General features: G+C 43.1%; 1 protein-coding gene across 9 annotated transcripts in view; it reads left to right on the plus strand.

Moving 5' to 3' along the window:
- LOC136624352 (zinc finger protein 585A-like) overlaps nt 1-25,158 on the plus strand; it is a 188,413-nt gene that overhangs the window by 41,239 nt on the left and 122,016 nt on the right. For 3 of the 9 annotated variants that reach the window (XM_066598299.1, XM_066598301.1, XM_066598290.1), the window contains exons 1-5: nt 686-731; nt 2,834-2,966; nt 9,833-10,012; nt 10,102-10,225; nt 10,308-10,372. The exons of 1 other annotated variant lie outside the window; for it this stretch is intronic. In XM_066598299.1, coding sequence (XP_066454396.1) covers nt 2,889-2,966; nt 9,833-10,012; nt 10,102-10,225; nt 10,308-10,372 — 447 coding nt within the window. In that variant the 5' untranslated portion in view covers nt 686-731; nt 2,834-2,888. Of the gene's footprint in view, nt 1-683; nt 732-2,833; nt 2,967-9,832; nt 10,013-10,101; nt 10,226-10,307; nt 10,373-25,158 lie in introns of those variants that run through there. 5 more of the 9 variants (XM_066598300.1, XM_066598297.1, XM_066598291.1 and 2 more) reach the window with 4 other exon arrangements.

Consider the following 25,158-nt stretch of genomic DNA (forward strand, 5'->3'; position numbering starts at 1 on the left):
CCCTCATGACAGCTCTAGGTTGTTGGCTACCTCTGGCAGCCAATAGCAGGGAGTTGTTGCATACACAGCCCCCATGGCTGAGGGACAGAGATGGAAGGAGAGGTCAGGATGCTCAGTACTTTACACAGCACACTGGCAGGAATGCTGGGAGTCAGATCCCCCCATACTGGGAATGATGCCCCCTCCAAAGGAGAAGTATCAATACTTCTTACACACGCTCGGCTCCGCTCCTCCGTCTCACACACACCCACTCGGCTCCGCTCCTGCATCTCACACACTCTCGGCTCCGCTCCTCCGTCTCGCGCTCGCTCGGCTCTGCTCCTCCGTCTCGCGCTCGCTCGGCTCAGCTCCTCCGTCTCGCGCACGCTCGGCTCAGCTCCTCCGTCTCGCGCTCGCTCGGCTCAGCTCCTCCGTCTCGCGCTCGCTCGGCTCAGCTCCTCCGTCTCGCGCTCGCTCGGCTCAGCTCAGCTCCTCCGTCTCGCGCACGCTCGGCTCTGCTCCTCCGTCTCGCACACGCTCGGCTCTGCTCCTCCGTCTCGCACACGCTCGGCTCAGCTCCATCCACTCTCTGAATACATCCTCACACAGCAGAGTCCGGCATCCACTGAGCGGAGAGACCTGGTCATGTGACCCCTTGTCTCCTCCCACACACTGATCACATGACAGTGACATCATCACAGGTCCTGTAAGCACAGAACAACCCCACGGCTCCTGTCCGGCTGCAGCTGGAGGTATGTGGGGTCACCAGAACAGGGGGGGTGGAGGGCAGGTATCATTAACCCCTTCAGCCCCGGCCTGCTCATGGATTTCCCCACATGTGACGTCTTTCTGCGGAACAAGTTAGATTTTTCATTGACGCCGTTTTGACTTCATATAATTTATTAACTGGTAATAAAGCGCCCGCCGGGTCTGGAGGAACCAAGATGGCGGCGGCTTCTCTCGCTCCCTGCGGCGCTGTGTATTAGTAGTCCAGGGCCGCTCTCACACAGACATTAGTAACGTGGTGTTTACAGCGTTCTTACCGCCCCATCATTGTACTGGGTGATGAAGAGCATCAAAACGGACCACAAGGCAGTAAACTAGAACATGCAGCGGATGATTTAGCCCGTGTTGGAGGCGCCGCGTTAAGACGCTCGTCTGAGAAGCCCCAGTGAGATCAGTAGAAGCTCAGTACGGGTTTAGGCCCACTAAACTGTTAAAATTTTTGGATTGCCATTGGAGCGTCCTGTTGCTATTGGTTACATCCTGTTGCTATTGGTTACATCCTGTTGCTATTGGTTACATCCTGTTGCTATTGGTTACATCCCTCTGTAGTTCAGATACAGCAGGGGGCGCTATGTAGAAGACGCCATTACTGCACAGCTGGGCTTACATGTGGGGGGCGGGGGAATAATATATATACATATATTATACTCATTATCCAACACTCCGCCCCCAGAAGAAGTCGTCATTTTGCTGTAAACCCCGTCCTGCGGTTCCATCTCCGGCAGATCCATAAATAATGATGAGTTGTGGTGATTAGATGGACGGTCTTGTCACCAGAAGCCCTAAATTGGTTCCCCCTTGGCCTATAAGAGGCTCTCGGAGGCTCCTTGTGTGCAGTGACCTCTTCTTCCGCTTGTGTGGAGCTTGTTGGCCACTTGACGCCTCTACGACACAGAGATGAGATTTCACCCCGTTACCAGAGTCTGAGAGGGGCACATTATTGGGATGTAAGAAGCTGGATGGTCGCAGCGATGAATTGTCCCCCACCGGCCGTTCTGTTCAGACTGTTAGGAGCTGCTGGGGCCAGTGGATGTGTGAGGGCACACAAGGTGACCGGGCCCAGGAAGCCCCCTAAACACCACCAGCATAGACCAGACTGTTAGTAGGTGTCTGGACCAGTGGATGTCTGAGGACACACAAGGTGACCAGGCAGTAGAGAGGAGCGTCTGATCTCCAACAAGCCCCAGCAGCTCCAACTGTTTCATTGTCCACATCCAGAGACAGGGGGCGCCATTGTTACACCCCTGTGTGTGTCTGAACCGTTTCCAGGCACTAGGCTAAAAGGCATTTAGTTTTCTACTCCAGTATATATCACAGAATACTTCATGGATTTGCTCAAATACACGTCTGAAGATATGGTGTTAGGAGGCGCCCTCCCATCAGGCACCTGTCATGTTACCGGGAAAGAGCAGCGGCATGTTTCATGTAATTCGGGAATTTGTGATGCGGACAGAGGTAACCCATTCTGGGGCCGGCCTGCTCATATTGCCTGCAGTGAAAGAGCTCGCCTGCGCCTTACTAAAATGCATCACATTGAAACATGGAACGTATGTGGAATGAACATTATAAAGGATGAAATGCAAGGATTAAACGTTGACTTTCTGGTGATCAGTGAGCTTCACTGGACGGGGAACGGACACTTTACCAGCGGGGATTTCAGTTTACTACTTGGGAAATGAAAATGTCAGAAATAATGGTGTCGCCTTCATCACAAAGAAAAAGATTAGATAAGCTGACCCTGGTTTCTGTGCCATAAGTGATAGAATCCTAACCATCTGCATCAATAGAAAACCCCTGCGCCATATGTGTAATACAAATGTATGCCCCCACCACTGACCTAAGGGATCAACAAATCAAAACATTCTATGCTGACATCCAAGAAATCTTGCAGCAAATCCCAACAAAAGACATCGTTAACATCAGCGGTGATTGGAATTCACAAATTGGCACTGGGAAAAAAATCACCAATAGTAGGGAAATTCAGCTTTGGGGAATGAAATTATGTCAGTAATTGTATTATTACAGGATTTTGTATGATGTTACATTGTCTCGTCTTCTTCCCATTCAGGATCCTCGGCTGATATCTTCTATATCAGATAATTACCCTGATTGCCCCGACAAGGATGGAGAGGAACCGGGAAAAGATGGCGGAGAGTATATTCAACCTCACCCTAGAGATACTCTTCCAGCTTACAGGAGAGGTGAGAGATTCTGGGGATGACGTCACATTGTAGTACAAGATTAGACAGGACACTCCAGGATGTCTCTTCAGCAAATGGATACCTTTATTTATGTGCACACAGACTCTGAGGGAATTCAGCCATTCCAGATCTGTGAGTGACTAGACAAAGAAGTTCCCACATCTTTACACCAAGTAGGCTGGCTTATTCACACAGTCAGAACTATTGGTTAATACATTAAGCTAAGAAACAGGAAGATAATTTCTATGCGATTTGCTTTTTAGGGTCCATATTCCTAGTTAGATGTAGTCTGAGCTCAGGAGATTAATGTCAAACCACACAGGATGAGATGTGATCCAAAGTAATCTGTTTATTGATTGACAGGCAACACTTTTTATAAGTGCAAATGCTTCAATTATAACCATTTAAATCTATTCTAATTCATTTATTACCATTGGGCAAAAGAAACAAACAAAATCTGAATATGCCAACTTGAGCTAACCACTAGGGAATGTGTTGTCCCACCTAACTAGGAAGATGGAGGTTCCTAGGAGCCATCCACGGTCCTCTGATTACAGCCATGTTGGGTGGTTCCAACTTGTCCTTTGTCTATTCTAACCCTGAGTCTGAGAGCGGAGGATTCATATATACTGCATACTGGGATAGAAGATGAAGCATCATGCAACAATTTAGTCGTATCTGAGTTGGATTTCACCAAAACAACATAACCATATATACACAAATCTGTGTATTAATGGACCCGTAAACCGATTATTGTGTAAATACTAGATCAGGTATGCACTGAATGCAACAGCTAAGGAATATACAAATTTAATACAAGAATGAAGAAAAATAAGCAAAAAAAAAAAATATATATATATATATATACACTGAATCAGGAACCGGGAAGCTAATCAAATTATCAGTTAGGATGAAATAACAAATAGCGCACATTTCTTACATCTATGATCAAATAACATCAATTATAGATCTGTTCTGTAGAATAGCATCCTAAATACCTTGTACATCCACCAGTAATAAGTCAAAGGTCTCATAAGGTAGTATTTAGAGATGAGCGAACCTACTCGGCCACGCCCCTTTTTCGCCCGAGCGCTGCGATTTTTGAGTACTTCCGTACTCGGGCAAAAAGATTCGGGGGGAGCCGTGGGTGAGTGGGGGGTTGCAGTGCGGAGTGGGGGGGAGAGAGGCCTCCCCCTGCCCCCCGGCGGCCCCCGAATCTTTTCACCCGAGTACGGAAGTACTCAAAAATCACGGTGCTCGATCGAGTAATCACTCGAAACGAGTATATTCGCTCATCTCTAGTAGTATTAAAGGGGTTGTCCCGTGCCGAAACGGTTTTTTTTTTTTTCAATAGCCCCCCCGTTCGGCGCGAGACAAACCCGATGCAGGGGTTTAAAAAAAAAAACGGATAGTACTTACCCAAATCCCCGCGCTCCGGTGACTTCTTACTTACCTTGCGAAGATGGCCGCCGGGATCTTCACCCACGGTGGACCGCAGGTCTTCTCCCATGGTGCACCGTGGGCTCTGTGCGTTCCATTGCCGATTCCAGCCTCCTGATTGGCTGGAATCGGCACACGTGACGGGGCGGAGCTACGAGGAGCAGCTCTCCGGCACGAGCGGCCCCATTCAGAAGGGAGAAGACCGGACTGCGCAAGCGCGTCTAATCGGGAGATTAGACGCTGAACTTAGACGGCACCATGGAAACGAGGACGCTAGCAACGGAGCAGGTAAGTGAATAACTTCTGTATGGCTCATAATTAATGCACGATGTATATTACAAACTGCATTAATATGGCCATACAGAAGTGTATAACCCCACTTGCTTTCGCGGGACAACCCCTTTAAGTGCTCTTACTAAATCACACGATTTACCATTTATTATCCTGCCACATGGTGTCAGCCAATCGCAGCCATTCAATGATGTCATTGAATGGCTGTGATTGGCTGATGGCGCGTGAGTTAGCCAATCACAGGATTAGCTTTCTGGAGGCGGGGATTTCAAGGCCGCATCCAGAAAGCAATGCTCTGTCGGGGATGAGGAGGGAGCGACCGCCTGCTGGAGCCCCACAGTACGCCGGGGGAGGTGAATACTGCTTTTTTTTTTTTTTTTTTACACCGTATTCCAGGGGGATAAGGCGACAGATGGGGGGTCGTCTTATACGACAGAATATACGGTATCTTTTCTCTTCAATTTGACTGAAGTGGCAGTCGTCAGCTGGATCTGGTATGGTCCATCAAATCTCGGTTCTGAACTTTTTCCCAAGTGTCCTCCTGAGGACAACCCAGTCACCTTAAAATACAACTTTAAGTCTGGATCTGGAATCGAGGAAAACACATTTATGAGTGTCAGTTAACTTTTATCCTAAAATACTCACATGGGAAGTGAGATTCTAATGCCAGGACTGGAGGAAATGTGAGTGATCTCAGTAAGAGGAACAAAGTGATCTTGTAGATATACCTTCTAATGGCTAACAAAAACCATCATGTCACAGCGAGCTTTTGAACCTACACCGGGTTCTTTCTCAGGCTCATAGAATAGATCCAAATATGCGGATGCAGTCACATTTTGCTCCATTGGCTAACACAGTACTAAACTGTTCTCGTTTTACCTAATTGGGACTGGAGAAAGTATAGGCCTATTACAGGGGCCCTACCAAACAGAACTTTCTAGGAACTCAAATCAGTCAAATGATTAGGCACAGGTCTGACTGAGTAGAGGACCAAGCAAATGGGTACCTCTATTATTTTCCATGACTTCTGCTACACCATATATGTACATGTTGCCATGTCTGCACGAAGCCTTCTGGTTACGTAACCTGAAAACACCACTATTACCACGCCAAACAGTACAAAACAATAAAAACAACCGCAGGAAGAAATAAATATAAGCTGCGGTACTCAGCTTTTCGTAATTACAGATAACAGAGGAACCAGCTCCGGGCTTCTGGCTTCCTCCACAGCAATATTATATATGTGTGTGTGTGTGTGTGTGTATGTGTGTATATATGTATATATATATAATTGCTTCATTTGTCAATCTCTTAGCTGTGCATTAGCATTTTTTTTTATTTTATTCTACAAGCCACACCTCTAATTGAAAATGGGTCTATGCAAATCAATATAAACTCCAAGACACCTACCTCTGGTAGCTGTATGCAGCTACCAATAAATGGTTAGTCTGGCTCACAGTGAGGAAGACATGGGTACGTTGACCAGTTGGTCTTCATTGTAACAGGCGCATACCATGCAGCACAGTACAACCCGGGTCGCAGCAGTGTTGGACCCTGTGGCAAATCAAACAGAAGGCACTATACCACACAGTACCTCCTCAGAGCAATGCTCATGACTCAAGTGTGACATCATGGTGTAGAACATGCGTGGAAAGTACAGGCGTTTATCCCTTCTCCAGACTCTGTCAGTGGTCCATTCTTCTTTCTTCATAGTCTCTCTTAAAGGACGCAAAGCTTCCATGAAAAAAAAACTTTTCTAGATTTTATTCATTGCAATTAAAAAGATGTTACAGTACAACAGAGATGAGTCTCCAATGTGCAGCGGACAGGCAGAAGGAAGGCACACAACATATCAAGCATATGCTCAAAAAATGCATGTATGCAAAATTATATATCAACAAACATTTAATCTTATAAAATTACACATCAAGCATACAAAGCATTGAATTTATACATATAATCCTATTGCTTTAGGGATTATTTATTACTTTGGTAATGCACTTTCAGGGGAATGTCTATACAATCATGTGATCTTTACAACTCTCTTAGTTCTTTCAACTGAGCAATGATAAGAACTGACCATCAGGAGAAGGAATTACTATTCTGCTCATGTGTCAGTAAGGGAGTATCCATGCAACCATGTGACCTAATCAGCTGCTATTTAAGAACAGCCATTTCATTTATGAATTGTACCCCCTGAGGAAGCTTGGAGCGAAACGTGTCGGGGTGCAGGTGGTAAGGTGGGCTTTATACATTATGTATTGCTGCTTATATGTATAGATTCAATGCTTTGCATGCTTGATGTGTCATTTTATAAGATTAAATATTTGTTGATATATAATTCTGTATACATGCATTTTTTGAGCATATATTTAATTCTATGAATTTGATATGTTGTATGGCTTCCTTCTGCCTGTCTGCTGCACATTGGAGACTCATCTCTGTTGTACTGTAACATCCTTTTAATTGTAATGAATAAAATATAGAAAAGTATTTTTTATGGAAGCTTTGCGTGCTGACCTGTTATTTTTGGATTGACTGTGCAGCAGAGCGTGTGCTGCTGGTTGTGAGATGCAACCGTGATTTATTATATTACATAAGATAAAACATGGAGTCATATCCATTTCACTAACACAGCTAAGGCAAAAGTTAGTATGGAGTAGTTATATCCTATGTGCATAGAAACATTTAGAATAGCAGTCTACAATATAATGATAATGTAATAATAATAATCTTAATATGTATAGCACCAACATATTCCGCAGCACTTTTGATGCATGGGTCCTCAGTCAGGACAGTAGTGTGGTATGGGGACTAAAATCAGGGGAGTTGGTATGCTTCTCTGAAGAGGTGAGTCTTTAGGGCACGTCTGAAATTTCATGCATCAGGGATTGTCCGGATTTCTTGGGGTAGAATGTTCCAGAGGATTGGTGCTGCTCTGGTGAAGTCCTGCAGGTGAGCATGTGAGGTTCGTATAAGGAGGACTTCTAGTCCGACCTAGTTGGCAGAGCGCAGCGTGCGAGTTGGATAATGTATGGACAGAAGAGAGGTGATGTGCTGTGATGAGTTTAAACTGAGTTCTGTAATACATGGGCTGCCAATGCAGTGACTGGCATAGTGCGAAGGTGTCTAAGAAACGGCTGGACAGGAAGATGAGTCTAGCTGCTGCATTTAGTATGGATTGGAGAAGGGAGATTCTGGTGCGGAGAAGACCAATAAGCTGTGAGTTGCAGTAATCGAGTCTGGAATGGATGAGGGCAACAATGAGAGTCTTTAGCGTATCCGTGGGCAGGAACAGACGGCTTTTTGTAATGTTCCTGAGGTGCAGGTGCCATGTTCGGGCCAGAGAATGGATGTGGGGGTGAAGGAGAGGTCAAGTCCAATGTGACCCCCTAGGCAGTAAGCATGCTGTCAGGAGGATATGGTAGTGCCAGCTACTGGTATGGAGATGTTGGGGGTAGGTCAGCTGGTAGGGGGTAGAAAAAAGAGGTCAGTTTTTGAGAGGTTAATTTTTAGAAAATGGGAGGACATGGTGTTTGAGACAGCAGACAGACAGTCAGAGATGTTTTGGAGGAAAGATGCAGAGATGAAATGGGAGGAGGTGTATAGCTGGCCTTCACAGTTTAGACAATATTAAAATATCATAAATTTTTATTAAATATTAATTAAAATATATCTCATGGGCACAGGAGTTAGACATGAAGCTGATAGACACACACTTATTACATATTACGAATACTATGGTTTGCACTGATGTACGTAGGTAGTATTCCAAATAGAAACTTGATTCACACAGATTATATTGTCTCTGATTGTGAGATAGCAGAATTTTACCATCTAATGCCACAGTTTGGGACTCTTGGATTTAGGGATGATAGTTCATCTTATCACTAGAAAAAGCAAGAATATGGATTCCAACTACTACGCATATCACTAGTGCAACACTTGTGTGTGTGTGTGTGTATGTATCTGTGTGTATGTGTATATATTAATATATATAATGTCAAGACTTCGATAGTATATTCTGCTCTCTCATACAGAACAAATAGTGATGTTTACTGGGTATGTTTTTAGGTGTTCGATAACTTTTTAGATGTTTAGTAACAATAGTAGGCTCTTTGTGTATTTTGATGCGTTTCCCCACTACATGTCAGTGGATCATCAGGAACGTATTGAGCTAGGTGTTATAAACATCAGAGAAAAGAATATATTTTTATCTATTGATCGTCTGGGGATACCCAGGTTTGCCCAGACGAATCGATAAAAATGGGGATCGATATACAAGCTATTATATGATCAGAAGTAATTGTCCCTCTGTTCAATTTATGTGCGCAGACCAGTTCTGCAAACATGCATTGCGGTGTTTATAATGGAACCAATGTCCGGTATATGATTGATGTTTTTCTTTGTTCTGTTTGTAAGAACAATCACTGGTCTGCATTAAAATTGTCGGGTCTATATTGCAACACTGTTAGATGGAACCAGTTTTGAAAATATGCCCAATAGCACCATAGCTGAAATGACGCTAGGAAAATCAAGGAACAATAGGAATTCTTTCAGGATAGTTTCATTTTTTTTCTTTGAAGTAGGTAGCTAGCTCTCCAGCACTGAGGTTAGTCACAGAGGCCTATTTTATGGGGCTAAGGAGGAAGTGGAAGGTGTCGAAGAGTCATTTGGGGTTGTGGTATAGTGAGGAGATGAGAGAGGTGAAGTAGACTTGTTTGGCGAGGTGGAGGACGAGGTAGTAGGCTTTAAACATAAAGTGGATGAAGTCCAAAGGCTGTTTGCATTTACGCCACAGTCGTTCGACATATCTGGAGCACACACAGCTTTCTGCCTGATAATATTACTTTTTCTATGTCCTCGTACCATGACATTACATAATTTTGTACTGTTTTTCTGGTAAGATGGTGGAGACCTAACGGACTTGGAGTTTTGATTTCTTTAATGTCTATCATGTAAAGGATCTGGAACTCTGATAATTTTGTTGTTCTGCCACCATAATGGAGTAGAACAAGAGAAATTATGAACACAGATGTGAAGAGAACTTTAATAACTGTTGAACATAACTGGAGACATGAAGGACTCTGGGAATGTCTGTAGTGATATTTATGGATGTGTCTCCCCATAAACAGGATTACACGGTAGTGAAGAAGACTTCTAGTGATGGCTGTCAGGCCCCGGTGTCTGATGGATGGGGAAGACCCCTGAGCCCAATCACAGGGCCTCCACCTCACCCCCTGATACTGGAGGAGATCAATGAGCAGAAGATCCTAGAACTCACCAACAAGATGATTGAGCTGCTGACTGGAGAGGTGACGCTGCTGGGAATGCTGGGACATTATACAGTAACGCTATGGCGGTATAATGTGTCTGGGTGATGACGGTATCATTGTGTTGTCAGGTTCCTATAAGGTGTCAGGACTTCACTGTCTATTTCTCCATGGAGGAGTGGGAGTATTTAGAAGGACACAAGGATCTTTACAAGGACGTCATGATGGAGGACCACCAGCCCCTTCTATTACCAGGTAATAGACAGGACTAAATCCACACGGCCTTTATTATTTGTATGTAGAGAATGAATTCAGTGGCTGTCTGTGTTTTCTGCAGGTGGATCCAGTAAGAGAACAGCAGCGGAGAGATGTCCCCGGCCTCTTCTTCCACAGGATGATCAGGTAGATGGAGAGAAGGTCTTATGAAATTTCGCCTCTGGTCTGTAGGACGGCTGGGAAGGTCTTGTGTTCAGTCTTATTATATGGGTGATACTTGTGTAATGAGAAAGCTGGAGATGGCAGGATTACAGCCGACCGCAGACATTAGGTCTCCACATTGTATCACTAATTTCTGGTTCTGGAGACTGCTGGTTGGAATAAAGAAGCAACAGGTTGGAGTTATACAGGAGACCTGCAGCTATTTGGCCCAGATCACTACTGCTGTCATGTCATTCCGGCTCCTCATACTAATTAATGACCTTTTCTGGCCATATAAAACCTCCCACACGACTTCTCCAACTGTGTGATGACTTTTACAATATTTATTTCACAGCTGGTGAAACTGGAGGAAGATCTGCTCCATATTGATGCTACAAAGACTCGTGTGAGGGGGGATCAGCCGTGTAAGGAGGAGGCTCCGACAGGTAACCAGCCAGATGAGACTACATGTAGAGAAGAGTCTGAGTTGTCAGGGTTTTCAGTTGTATTTAAAGAGTATCAAAAGGTCATGTACATACTGATGCAAATAATAATGCAATATGCTTTGCACCCATGCAGTTCGTGAAAACAATTAGCTCCACGGACGCAACCCAAACAAGGATTTTGCTTTCTGACAGAGTTTTAAAGTAGACCTTTATGGGTGTAGTGATAACAATTTGTAGATTTTTTTTTTTACATTTTGTTTTATATTTTTAATTAAAAAAAAAATCTGTATTTCTTGCCAATTGCAATGGGGGACAAAGCTGAAGACCACTGGTATAGCTACTGTCCCTAGAATGCGGACACTTAGCAAAAAAGTTATCTCCTCCTACCAGCTATACCTCCCCTACAGGCACTAAGCTTATCAATTTTAGCTTGGTGTCTGTAGGAGGCAGATGTCTTCATTCACCAATATTCAGCTGTTATCTTTCGAGATCTGGGAATACAAGGCTGGCTCTGGACTCTCCCTTTTACCTCATAGAGGAGGGTGAACAGACCCACCCGTTAGTGGTGCCTCTATTAGAGCAATCCCTTCCTAACGAAAGACAGGCGAGCAGAGGGGGAAACACACTGCTGCAGTCCCGATGCTCTTCAGTCTATGGCAGCTAGTTGAGAATTTTCTCCAACAGGGTAAGTATCCTCTCCCCACCCATCCTGACACCCCTCACTCCCCCACTCAGGCATCCTTGCACCTCAGGGGACCGATTCGGCATTCTCGCATTCTGATTATAGCCCTTGGTGCTGCTGGGTGGCTCCTTCTGAGTGCTTATCCCAAGTGGCACTGATTTTCATTGCCCGTTTGTGGCACAGCTGACTAGGAATGAAGGTAACATTGTATCATGGGCTCTATCCTCCCAGTACTGTGGGGTCATGTTCTCCTAGGGGATTCACCAGCACGCCAATTTCTCGGCCTTCCATGACTAATTTAGGTAGCGGCTTCTGCCTTGCTACGACACTTCCGTTGGTGCGGGCTACGCTGCTGTAGGGTCCAATCACACCTTGCATTAGTAGGGGGAGGGCCTTCTCCCTACCCTCCTCCAGTGCGCCCACTATCTGCATTGCTATTGGCTCCCATTTCTCCTCACACAGCCCACCCCTTACTGACCTTCCTTCGTCCTGTATTGGATCTTACGTTCCTCTGTAGCCTGCTAAGACCAGTGGTGCCTCTGAAATGATCTGCACACATCTAGCAGTTCAGGAACTGCTCCAGACCAGCTAAGTTCTGCCTGCCATATAGCTTCCCTCCTAGAAGTAGTTCATATACAAATTACTTTACTGACTACTGTGCCCTTGGCATCATTTGCGACTCCAGAGCTGAAGGCTCCAGACAAGGCACAGCAGAGCCACATAATAGTGCGTGCTCTCACTGCAGTACAAAATTTCCATGCGGACAGTCTGAGCCATTGTGCCACAACTGTCTTCTCTCAAGACAGGCCACCGCACACTGCCTACAAACACTTATCAGACCTTACTAAAGTGGACCGTACAGGCATCTAAGCTCTCCACTGTGGTCGATAGCAAGAGTTTGAGGATTTATTAGCCAGTGCAGAACCTTTCTAACAAATGCTTCGCCAAAGCATTTGGATACCATGTACCCCTTTCCTTAAGATTTAGTTAAGATGTAGTCATCTTTCCCATTAATGGACACCCCAGTGTCCCGTTTATCTAAAAACAACACTTGACCTGTGGCGGGTGCCTCATAGTTTCGGGACATATGTGGCAAAAAATTGGAACCCCTAGCCAAACCTTCATTTGAGGCAGTTGGTTTGGCAATTCTCCCTGTTTTTGCTTCTAGTTAGGTCACTAGGGCCACTACTGAATGTGGTAAGCAACTATGTTGCGGCGTTCTTTTTAGCTCTTCTCCAGACAATTCAATAGATGTTGCACAGCGGACAGGCCAGGTGGGAAAATGTACCTGTGAAGCCTCCATAGCCACAGCCAGACTATTGGCTCGCACATTGGCCATTTTAGTTTTCTCTCACAGGACGCTGTGGCTCAAATCCTGGGCCACAAATTCTGCCTTAAAGTGGTCTTTAAAACATCTTCCCTTTTTTGGCTCCTGCCTCCTCGGCGCCAGACCGGATGAGAATATTTCTGAAGCTACTGGCGGTAAAAGTTCTCATCTACCACAAAACAAAGCAAGCTGTGTGAGATCTGCGCAGAAGAATAGGCCCGTGTTTCATTCCTTTTGCCGTTCCAGCCGCCGCTCCTCGGATAGAAAAAAAACCTTGCAGGATCAAAACCAAAGACCCTCCTACAAACCTCATCCTTTCAGGTGTCCTGGACCACAGTCCTTCAAGTCTGACTATACTTAATACTCCACATGAAAGGCAGCCTTTACCCAAGCCATGCAGTATGTGGGGATCACTTTCCTCTCACCAGCACAATATCTGGACTTTCTAGGTCTTGCCTTTGACATAGCTTGTACCTGTTTTTTACTTTCACCCCAGAAATTTCATCTTCAGTGGCATGTGCGCTCCCTGCAATCTCAGGCTATTCCTCACTGCAACTAGCCATTGGGCTAGTTTCAATCCTGACCTCTCCATGGACCATCCTATCTCAGTGGGACAAACCTGTGGACACTCTATCAAAAGATCCACCTGTTTTGCCAACTTCAGTGCTCCATACTCTAGTGGCTAGACTGTCCACAGGTCCGTCTGGGTGCCCATTTCTGACTATACACTGGCAGGTGCCAAGGAGCAGAACTTAAGGTGCCGTTTTTGCTTTAAAGAGAGTACAACAATATGGAAGGTTTAACAATAATAATTTATTCAAATTAAGTGATAATCGGTCATAGTGATGAATAATTGTCCTACTTTTGTGAATTAGTTATTTATAAATGGTAAAGGTTATAATTAACATTACTTCATTATCCATATACAAAGTCTAAAGATTATATCACATTATTACCTAAGAGGTTACAGCTTACATGATACCAGGAACACCATTGGGAAGTCAACTCATCTGAACCAGCAACCGGGGGAGCCAAGCAATGCTAAAATAGAGTATCTTCTCCAATAGTCCAACAGGCATGACACATCCTCATCCTGTTTCCAAAGGTTCCCTTTACTTCTAGGGGTTCCACAGATATGACACTTCCTTAATTTGTCTCCAAAGCTTCCAATTTGACTCAAGAAAATGTAAAACCTTTATACTATTCTAATACAGAAGACTTCAATGACTCTGTTCCAAAGTCCCATACACAGCATATCTTATCATAAGTAGAGAACAAACATATATTTTATGTCTCTCTACCCAAGACAAGACATATTCTAAAATACACACTCAACATGCTGATTCTTCTTTTGTATGCATTCACCAATAAATACCTCTTCCCAGACATGACTATTTACTTTAGCTGTCTGTCCAGAACAATGATGGTTCAAAAGTCATGATTAAGGTAAACATGGCTCTGAAATAATTATATACTCGGTGTATTACTGACTGAAGGAATTAAAAATGAATCTGAATGTAAATAATCGTACAGACTCTCCACTGGCAGGTGCTCACCACGTATGCCAGCCTACTAGGCTGGGGGGTACGCTGCAGAAGCTTACAACGCAAGGTGCTTGGGACTGTAAGGAAGCCGGTCCTTCTGAAAAACATGTTGGAACTGTAGGCCATTCTCCTGTCGTTTCAGCTTTTTTTTTTAAAACAATCTATTTTTATTAGGAAAGTATCTTGCAAACAAACAAATCTGCATTGTACAATGTACATCAAGGCAGGTGGATCAAGCATGAAACATTGTGATCGAGACATTCAGGTCTCGCAAAGAAATAATCAATTACCATTCACAACAGTGTTAATACCCTTATCAACATTGACTCTGATCGGATTCTATTTTGCAACCATTGCAAGAACTAATGATCTTATCCTTAACTATAAAACAATTATCTATAAACCAGTAAAGAGGGGGGGGGGGGGGGGAGATGGGTGCTTGTCATTTAGGCTAGTTTTGAAGAGTCTTTTTTGCCCAAGTTATATGGTGTTTCATAATGTTTTAAATTCAGTGGTGACGTCTGATGTTGAAGTTGGTGTATGTGCAGTTGCTGTTTGAATTTTACAAATGAACGTTTTTATCCTTTGTTTCTTAATTAGTCTAGATAGTGCTCTGGTACCTCTGTTCCCATCTTCATAAATTTTAAACTTGGAAGAGAAGAGTGTTTTTGCTGATTTTGTATTTAGTAAGTCCTTTAATTTGTTTCTGAGGATTTTAAGTTTTGCTGGGTCATCTTGCGTCGATAATTTATAAAGTTTTTCGAGATGGGATATTTGGTCTAGAAGCGAGTCTAGTTCCTTCTCTCTCAATTTCTTAACCCTAGCCCCAAGTGTAATTAATTCTCCTCTTATAAATGCCTTATGGCTTTCCCAGAGCGTGGAAGGGAAATGTCTGGGGATTTGTTAAATTCAAAAAATGATTTTAATTTGTTAGACAAAAGGGGAGTATATCTATTGTCTTCTAGGTGTGTGTTTTTTAAGCTCCACATCCATTCTCTGATAGGGAGGCTGGAAATGGATATTGTCAGAGTAATTGGCGCGTGAACTGACACCATGATTGCGCTAATCGCCACGTCTACAAGGGCTTGAATGTGTTTGTCTGAGATCGGGAAATAGTCAGTTCTATGTAGTGTGGCATGGACTTGGGAGTGATAAGTGAAATCTTTTGTGCTGGGATGGACAGTTCTCTATGAGTCTCTAAGGTTTAGGTCCATAATTACGTTACTGAGCTTGTTTAGGCACTTTAATGAAGTCGAGGGAGCTTTGGAGGTAGTGTCAAGCATTGAGTCAAGAATTCTGTTGAAGTCTTCACCAATTATCTATAGGCCTTCGGCAAAATCATTGAATTTATTAAGCATGTTGATTAGCCAGCGGATTTGTTTTTATTATTCAGGGCGTAGAGATTTGCTAATGAAATCTTAGTGTTAGAGAGAGTTCCTTTTACGAATAGGTACCAATCTTCAGGGTCCAAGATCGAGAGGGAGGGTAGGAAGGGTGCATTTTCTCCTGATGGTTCTTTTGAAGTAAGTGTTTTGTCGGATTCGCTCTAGGTTGAAACCCAATTTAGACGCAGATGGTTTGCACCTAACTGGGCTTAGTAGGGGATGGTATGTGCACCACATTGCACTTCAAACTCACACAAACCACAGGGAACTAAGGATAATATTAATATTTGCTAAGTACATAGGACGCTACAGGCTAATGTTCATGTTTGTGGTCCCCTCGCAACCCTGTGCAGGCTCCTTCTTGCATTGCCCACCAGAGGGAACCCGGGAGATGCCTTGTTGTCTCCCAATATGGTGCTGGCCGTGTCTTGCTAACGTTCACAAGTATTACTATTTCACCCAGGGGGAGCCAGGAGGCCAGAAACGCAAACTTTTTTTTATCAACCAGATAACTCCAGAGGAGAAAGTTTGCTAAATACTCTAAGGGGGAAGTAAGGCGCTATCTATAAGGTCCACTTCTGCGACATGTTTCTGATCGTGAGCTCTATGGGGCATTGTAAGCTACAATATGGGCATGCAACAGCATGTATGGTACAAACGGAGTGGGAGAAGGTGTAACCTGGAGCCCACCCGATGCTCCACAGTCGGCCACAAGCTGTCCGCCCCATTCACAGGGCGGGAAGCACGGGCGAGAGCTGGGGGAAGCTCCCCCCCCCAACTGTGCATGTTCTACATTGCAACAATGGTTATAAAGCATGAGGTGTGGGATGAAGATATGAGCTGGAAATACACCCTGGGGCCCACCCCACAGCTGGCCCTGAGCAACCGCTCATATGCAAGGGGCCAACTGCACAGTTGCGAGGCAGGGGACTCCCAGTCATACAGACAATATACCACAGAAAGTAAAGGGCGGGAAATGGAGGTGTGCACCAGGAGTCCACCCTGGGCCCACCCCCCCCCCCCCCACCCCCCCCACCAGCTGCGAGCAACCTCTCACACGCAAGGGGCTAGTGGCACAGGCAAGATACAAGAGAATACCCAACTGTGCATGTCATTAATTGCAGCAATAGTTATAAAGCATGAGTTGGGGAATGATGATATGAGCTGTGAATCCACCCTAGGATCCCACCCCCACAGCTAGTCATGAACAACAGCTCATATGCAAGTGGCCAACTGCCAACGGCTGGAGCGAAGGGGACCCCCAGTCGTGCAAACCATACATCATATAAAGCAAAAGGCTGGAAATGAAGGTGTATGCTAAGAATCCACTCAGGGCCCACCTTACCACCAGCCATGAGCAAGCGCTCACACACAAGGAGCCAGTAGCATGGGCAGGAGTTGGGAGAACCCCAATCATGTATAACATACATTGCACTCTAAGTGGTGTGGGGGTGCATTACATAGATAACTCACGATTACAGTACTTTTGCATAAGAACCAAGTTCTGCTCAAGTCCGTAACCTGGTAAAAAGGGAAAAGACAGAACAAAAGAACATATTTCACATTGAATGTTCCTGAATTGCAGTTGACTATTTGTTTTTTGGAGACTTAAACTTAGAGTGAAGCTTCCATTCTTCTGGTGGTAGAAGTGCTGGAAATGTATTATTAAGGTGCATTGGCAACCACAACGGGGTGTTGATAGGCAGAATGCCCAGCTTCTTCCAGGCTTTTCTTAAGTTAGCAGGTGATCTAATAGTGATTTGTTTGCCATCCTTGAAGATCAGCAGACCAAAGAGGAAGAGACATCTTATGGGAATCTTTTGGCTTTGAGGGCGTCCATCAGAGGCTTGAGGGTGCGCTGTTTGCTTAATGTGTTTGGTGACAGATCCTGAAATAAGGTGATTTTGGTGCCTTCAAAGTTGACCTTCTGAGTCTTTCTCACTTTTTGAAGTATGGTGGAGGTATCTACATAACTCAAAAGGCCACAAATAACATGTCTAGGAGGCTCCGAGGGTTTAGAGCTCAAGGCTCTGTGAATGTGCTTGATGACGATAGTTTCTGCCCTCGTGTCCCCAGCAGGGACTGGAAAATCTGGAGCACTGCTGCACAAAGTGCGCTGTTCGCCACAAATTCTGGAAAGGCAGGAAACCTGATGTTTTTGCATTGGCTCCTGGTCTTCCCACATAAGCATGGCATGGTTCAGGTACTCTTGCTGAGCAATTACATTTTCTTGCATGGCAATGCTGTGCTGGAGCAGAGCATGTTGTGTATTTTCCAGAGCTTCTACTCTGTGGCCTATTTGCCTCACGTCGGATTTTATGTCCGCCAGTTCTTTCATAACTGGAGATAGCGACTGCGAAAGGATCTGTTTTATAAAGGAACGTGAGATTGGATTACGATCTTGATCTTTGGCCTGTTCAGAGCTTATTGATGCGCACTCCATATCTGATTCCTCTAGATCCTGCTCCTACAAGTTGTTGTGTGAAGCTTTAACCTTTAGCTCAACAGGCGATATTTGTCTGAATCTGCTTGGCTCTTGGTGGGTCTTGACATATCAAGGACGTCTTTGCTTCTCTCTTTGTTGGATTTCCCCATTTTGAGATGTTCTATAGAATTATGCGGTTCCGCGTGGTGGTGCAAGGAGGTTTAATTGTGCATTATTTGCATCTCGTTCCTCAGCAGCAACTGGGCAATGGATCCTTAGGTGAAAAAGGTGGACTAGATTTGTCAGGGTGAGTGTCTTTATTCAAGAGGGGGTGAGGTTCCGCCACTTCTCTGAATTGCACTGACCCAGACTCAGCCAGTGGAAGAGGTGCCTTAGGTCTCTCCAGCAGGCAGCTCAGCGTTTGTGGGCTAAATGGAGCTTCTGGGGCCTATTCAGGCCTTGGGTGGTAAGGTGTTTCCAGATCTCTAGCCTGCTTTCTCCTGCGAGTCTTCTGGGTTTATGGGGTAAAGGGGGGCTTCCTGTGGTGAGCCCTCTCTGCTATGGTCTCTGGAGGGTCTGTGACAAGCAGTACATGCCCTCGTAATTGACGTGATGATGTTTACACTAATGTTGCCATCGTGCCTCCATCCCCTTCTCCCAGTCACTGCAGCTCAATCTTGCATTCCAAATGGAGGTGCAGCGTGAGACTTCTGGCTTCGACTCTCCCTGACAGCCCCTGCTGCATTGAGTTACTTGTAATTGTCTACACTTTATAGTTCACTCTCCACTCACATCAACTTATGCTTGAGAAAGGTCTAGTTTAAACACTGAAGCACGTTGCATGCTTTGTATTTTATCCTGTACAAGATTAACCTTTATCTATCCATTACTGGATTTCTTCTGCTTCCTTGGATATTCCTTCATGACAGGGGGGGTTGAACTCACTAACACACACCCCTCTTTGCACTAAGTGTCCCTGATTTTTCATTCATTGTTGCCCACTTTTTTGAATGCAGTTTTTTCTTACTTCCATATTGTTTTTTTTTTTATAATTCATTGGACTGACTTCCAGTTCCTGTACGTCTTCACTCCATTTCCCGTAATTTAATGACTTCTCAAACTTATCAAGATGGAAGGCCTCCTGGTGATTCTCCTCTCTACATATTGGCCTCGACACATTTGTTACATGGATCTCATCGCTCTGCTTGTTGACACTTTGTAACACCTTTCCCTTTGAGAAGATCTTCTCTTACAGGGACGTCTCTTTCACACGAATTTGTCCACACTTTGTTTAATGGCGTGGCAGTTGAAGCCGCGGTCCTGAGGGCCCATGGTTTTGCATAACCCGTCATTCAAATATGATGAAGACCAGAAAGTCCTCCTCCTTCCAGGCTTTACCAACGTGTCTAGAAGACTTTAATCCTCTGGTGTTTACAGTGCAACCTCCATCCTAAATATTTTTTGCTAATACACCTTCTGTCTATTTTTCACGAGGGTCTGGACATGGGAATGGGCCTCAGCTCCCTGAAAAGTCAGGTGTAGAAGCTGTGCATTCTGTTTCAACACCACCTGGCTTTTAAGTCAGCCGTATGTACCTTTCTACATGGGGGTTATCACGCTGCTCCTCCATACCATTTTCCTGTCCCACTTTGGGACCTGAATTTGGTACTGGATGCAATGCAGTCTCATCCTTTCAAGCTATGACATCAAATTCTGGCTTGTCTTTTGTCCTGCCAAGTGGCTTTTTTGGTGGTGATCCCCTCCATTTACTATCCTCTAATAGGATAAGGTGGTCCTTGGTCCTGTGCCATCCTCTCTCCCTAGGTTGGGGTCAACCTTCCACATCAATGAAAATTATGTTTTACCTTCTACTCATCCGAGGAAGTAATGCACTCTCCACAAGTTAGATTTGGTTCAATCCTTTAGAATATACCTCACCAAGATGTCTTCCTTTAGGTTGCTCTGATTCTCTGTTTGTGACCCCAGATGGTCCCAGAGCTGGAGGGGTATAGCTGGTAGGAGGATCTAACACTTTTTTTGCTTAGTGACACCTCACAGTGTCAGCAAGTATATGCTTTGTATTCAGCTGAATCCCCCCAATTAAAATGAAGAGAAAGAGATTTTACAGTAAGTACAATTTTTTTTTTGTTTTTATCTTTATTTAACTTTTTTTTTCACTGTTTTATTAGTCCTTTATAGGGGACTTGAACTTGCGCTTGTTATATCACTTATACAATTTAATGCAATACTCTGCATCATACTGGACTTTGAAAAGATTCTTTTTGAAGACATGTCAGCGGCATGTCTTTAATATGCAAATGGTCATGGCAGCCCTGAAGGCCCTCAGAAGCCCCCTGGCTGCCATGATACTCAGATGATACCTCATTGATCAAGTCGTGTGGGGCCATTTGTGACATTTAAATCCCAAAAAGGGACATTAAGATGCTTATGTCAAAACTGAAATTGGCATTTAAAGGGTCAACAGCCATGATCAGAGATCACAGCTGTTGCTGGCTGATGTCTGCTGGCCAAAGCCCTCCGCTAACCACTGTGTATGGATCAGGATCGCTTCCCGAGCCCAATGCATACATTGCATATGCAGTGGACAGCTATATATGTTCTAACTCCACAGGGTATGTGCAGTTGAGACATATATAGCATGTGTGTAACAAAAGGGGTTAAAATAAAGCTGCTATTTGGAGTACTTAGCACGTAAATACTGAGCTTCAATATAGAGCTAAAAAATACAAAAAAGTAAGTTTATTCGCTATAAATCATTGATCTTTTAGGAAGTTTGTCAGTAGATTAGGTGCTCCTCGAATTATTGTGGCTTCTGTGAATTGGAAAACCCTTTTTAATGTTTGAATTTTGATACATGCCTTACAATTTGTATGAACATTTTTTTTCTTATACAAATGTCATAAACTATCGGTATAATTGTAATGTTATATTGAAAAATATTAAAATCCATTTTGTTCTTCACAGATGACGACACCAGGAGCTCTGAGGGACAATTGATATCAACAGATTGTAAAATGGAAGATCATGGTGTCATACAAGATACATATGAAGAGCCTGCCATTGTCCCTAATATTCCCTTCGCACTTGACAGCAAAGATCTATCAACTGATCCTTCTAAACAGATTCTTTCTTCTGATTCATTACAGAATGTTAAACAAAATAATACTTACAGAAGAGATGTTGAAAATCACAAAATTCATATAAGGGAGAGGCCATATTCATGTTCAGAATGTGGGAAATGTTTTTACTGGAAATCAAAACTTGTTACACATCAGAGAATTCACACAGAAGAGAATCCTTATTCATGTTTTGATTGTGGGAAATATTTTAAGCAAAAATCAAGTCTTGAGAGACATCAGAAAAATCACACAGGAGAGAAGCCATATTCATGTTCTGATTGTGGGAAAGCTTTTAAGCAAAAATCAAGTCTTGAGAGACATCAGAAAATTCACACAGGAGAGAAGCCATATTCATGCTCTGATTGTGGGAAATTTTTTAAGCAAAAATCAAGTCTTGTTATACATCAGAGAATTCACACTGGAGAGAAGCCATATTCATGTTCAGAATGTGACAAATGCTTTAACCATAAATCAGATCTTGTTAAACATCAGAGAATTCACACAGGGGAGAAGCCATATTCATGTTCAGAATGTGGGAAACGTTTTAACCATAAATCAAATCTTGTGAAGCATCAGAGAATTCACACAGGGGAGAAACCATATTCATGTTCTGATTGTGGTAAAGGTTTTACGCAGAGATCAAGTCTTGTTTCACATCAGAAAACTCACACAGGAGAGAAACTATATTCATATTCGTAATGTCAGAAATGGTTTAGGCAGAAAATAAATTTTGTTAGACATCAAAGAATTCACACAGGACTGTAACTGTATTCATGTTCTGATTGTGGGAAATATTTTAAGTGCAAAGAAAATATGTAAAACATCAGGGAAATCACACAGGGGAGGAACTATAAATGTCCTGAATGTGGTAAATGTTTATAGATTAATCAGATCTTCTTAGACATCAAAGAAGTCCCACCGAGGATAAACCATTTTGATGTTCTGAATGTTGGACTTGGAAGTCAAATCTTGTAACTATCAAAAAGCACACAAATGAAAAACCTTATTGATGGTTTGAATTTGGCAAATGCTGCACTCACAAATCTCATTTGTTAAACAGCAAATAACTAAGCTGCCATTTTCTTTTTTTTATTGATAACTAGTAGAAGAAAAAAAATCCAACATTAAAAGTCAGTGAACTTTTGACACTTTCAACAGAGGGTTCATGTGTAAATGTGAAATTTGAGAAATCTATAGCACATATGACACTGCTGACCTGGTGATTTCCCAACACTAATTCAGTCACCATAAAAACTTCACATCTTTATTAGTGACTATTTAAAGATATTTGTATTTCTGTTGTAGTATTATTTTAAGTGCAAATTAATCACATCCATGTCTGTGCCTTATCATAAGTATGTTTGTGTAAACATACATGCCTCTTTGGATCTATTTAATTTAAGCCGGAAAAAGAACCCTGCATAGGTCCGAAAGCTCGCATTAACATCATGTATTTTTGTTAGCCATTAAAAGGTAACATAACTACAAGATTACTTGGTTTCTCTTGCTGGGAACAATCACATTTTAAGTCCAAGTAAAGTCACATGTATTACAAGATGATTAAGAAATATATGTGTGAGGAAAACCTAAGATTTCCTGTCCTCCAGTTTATGTCTTGTGTTCTTATTACAGATTTTTACTGTCTTTCATTAGCTCATATTATTCTATTATAAGAACACAAGGCCGTCTTCAAGGCCATCTTACAGAAGTCTCATGAGAACTAGTTCCAATAGTCCTGAGAAAAGTCCTGCTTCTAACTAATTAAGGCCTCATGCCCACAGGTGGGTCAGATTCCGACTGCAAAATATTACAACTGATTCAGACCCGGCGCCCTCCAGTGACCCTATACTCACCTGTCTAGATCCACGGTGAGAGTCTCGTCCGGCACTGGGCTGTGACGCGGATTCCTGCGATACTTCCTCTGTGCTCACTGCAGAAGTATTGCAGGATGAACGGCTTCTATTGACTGCAATAAAAGCTCTCTGTGCATTTTATTTTCCACACAAAATAGAACATGCTGCGATTCTCCCCTGCAAGCAGAAAATCACAGTTGATTTCAACTCGTGGGCAGGGGAGAATCATTTAACATAGCATGTGTATAGACGGTTTTTGCTACGGAATTCGCGTTGGGTGTCTGGCCGTTAATTCCGCAGGATTAATCCATTCGTGGGCATTAGCCCTAAGACGTCATTGTTCTTGTTGTGTTTTTAATAGTTAATGATAATAAATGAATTATAATAAATTATAATTATTTCAAGTGAGGTGTGTTCTTGCCTCGTTCCAAAAGTCTATGTATAAAATATCTATGTGGTTTGGAATAAATCAGATAACTTTTAATCAGATCCAATGTTTGTATGTTTTGTAACCTTCCTTGGCGCTATACAAATAAAGATTATCATTATTGATGCTCAAGCATTAACTGTTAATTTGGAAACCTAAAAACATACCAATTAGCAAATTATTTTGCTAACATATGCAACTGACAATGTGTTATCTAAAAATAAAATTGAACCCAGATAGTACATGTACATACCAACTCTGCGTATAGATTATTTCACATTGATATGTGTGTGTGTATATATATATTTCTCAAAACTTGTTAACAATTGCTAATAAATGTGTAAAACCTTACATGCTAGTGATCTTTAAATGGTAAACTATCCGCTCAGACCTTTGGGGGTGAGAGAGAGTTGGTAGGTGTTATGTGTAGAAATAGTGAAGAGAGGATTATACCAAAGTTCCACTACTTTTGTGGAACTCGTTTTCAAAAAGATAAGATTTTTTTTTACTTACCGAAAAATCTTTTTCTTCTATTATTCATTGGGGGACACAGCTTGGGTATAGCTGCTGCCACTAGGAGGTGGACTCGAAGCAGAAAAAGTGCTAACAAGTTTATATGCAAGCAGGAGTAGCAAAGCAGGATACACAATTATATCTGTTAATATAACAACAAAAGTATTAAACTATAGCTCGATGTAGCACCATGTGGAATTGCAAAGAGAACTCTCCAATAAGAAGGAATATATCAGAAAAAATACAAATAACAGCATGGGTAGTTGCTGTTTCCTCTAATGAATGAAACCAGATAGAGCTTTTATGGTAAGTACAAAAATCTTGTTTCCTCGTCCATATCATTGGTATGCACAGCTGGAGACTTTTGGACATTCTAGAGCAGTCTTTCAAAGGTAAGAAAATTATAGAAGCATGTATACAGTCAATTTATAGCAGTTTGTAAAACTTAGCATTGGTACACACCAGCATTGTGGATGCTCAATTGCCAACTGCCCACGAGACACCAATACCCCAAGTAGAATGCTCTAAGACCCAGTGAATTGATTTGACTGCTACCGAGAAGGCCACTTCCAGGCCAACAAATGAGCTGGAACTTCACATACCAGTTCAAATAAATTAGACTGTAATGCATCCAGTAGAATATTAAGGTCCCAAGGAGGGATAGTATGGAGGAGCGTCATGATTGACTCCTCTGTAGCAAAGTACGGACAGCTGACTTTGAGGCCAGTAGACAGTTCAGAAACCGGACCCTTTAAAGCAAGGGTCACTAACTCAAGTCCTCAGGGACTACCAACAGGTCATGTTTTCAGGATATCTTATGGTAAGAACACCCGTGGCAATGTCTGAGGCACCGGCAATAATTACATCACCTGTACAACACTGAGGAAATCCTGAAAACATGACCTGTTGGCAGTCCCTGAGGACTGCAGTTGAAGAACACTGCTTTAAATATCCAAGACTCAAACCTTTATCCGGACTCTACCATAGAAATGATGGGAGATGGAATAAAGTGAACATAGAATGGAATTT

Source organism: Eleutherodactylus coqui, chromosome 4 (assembly GCF_035609145.1).
Source record: "Eleutherodactylus coqui strain aEleCoq1 chromosome 4, aEleCoq1.hap1, whole genome shotgun sequence".
NCBI lineage: Eukaryota > Metazoa > Chordata > Amphibia > Anura > Eleutherodactylidae > Eleutherodactylus > Eleutherodactylus coqui.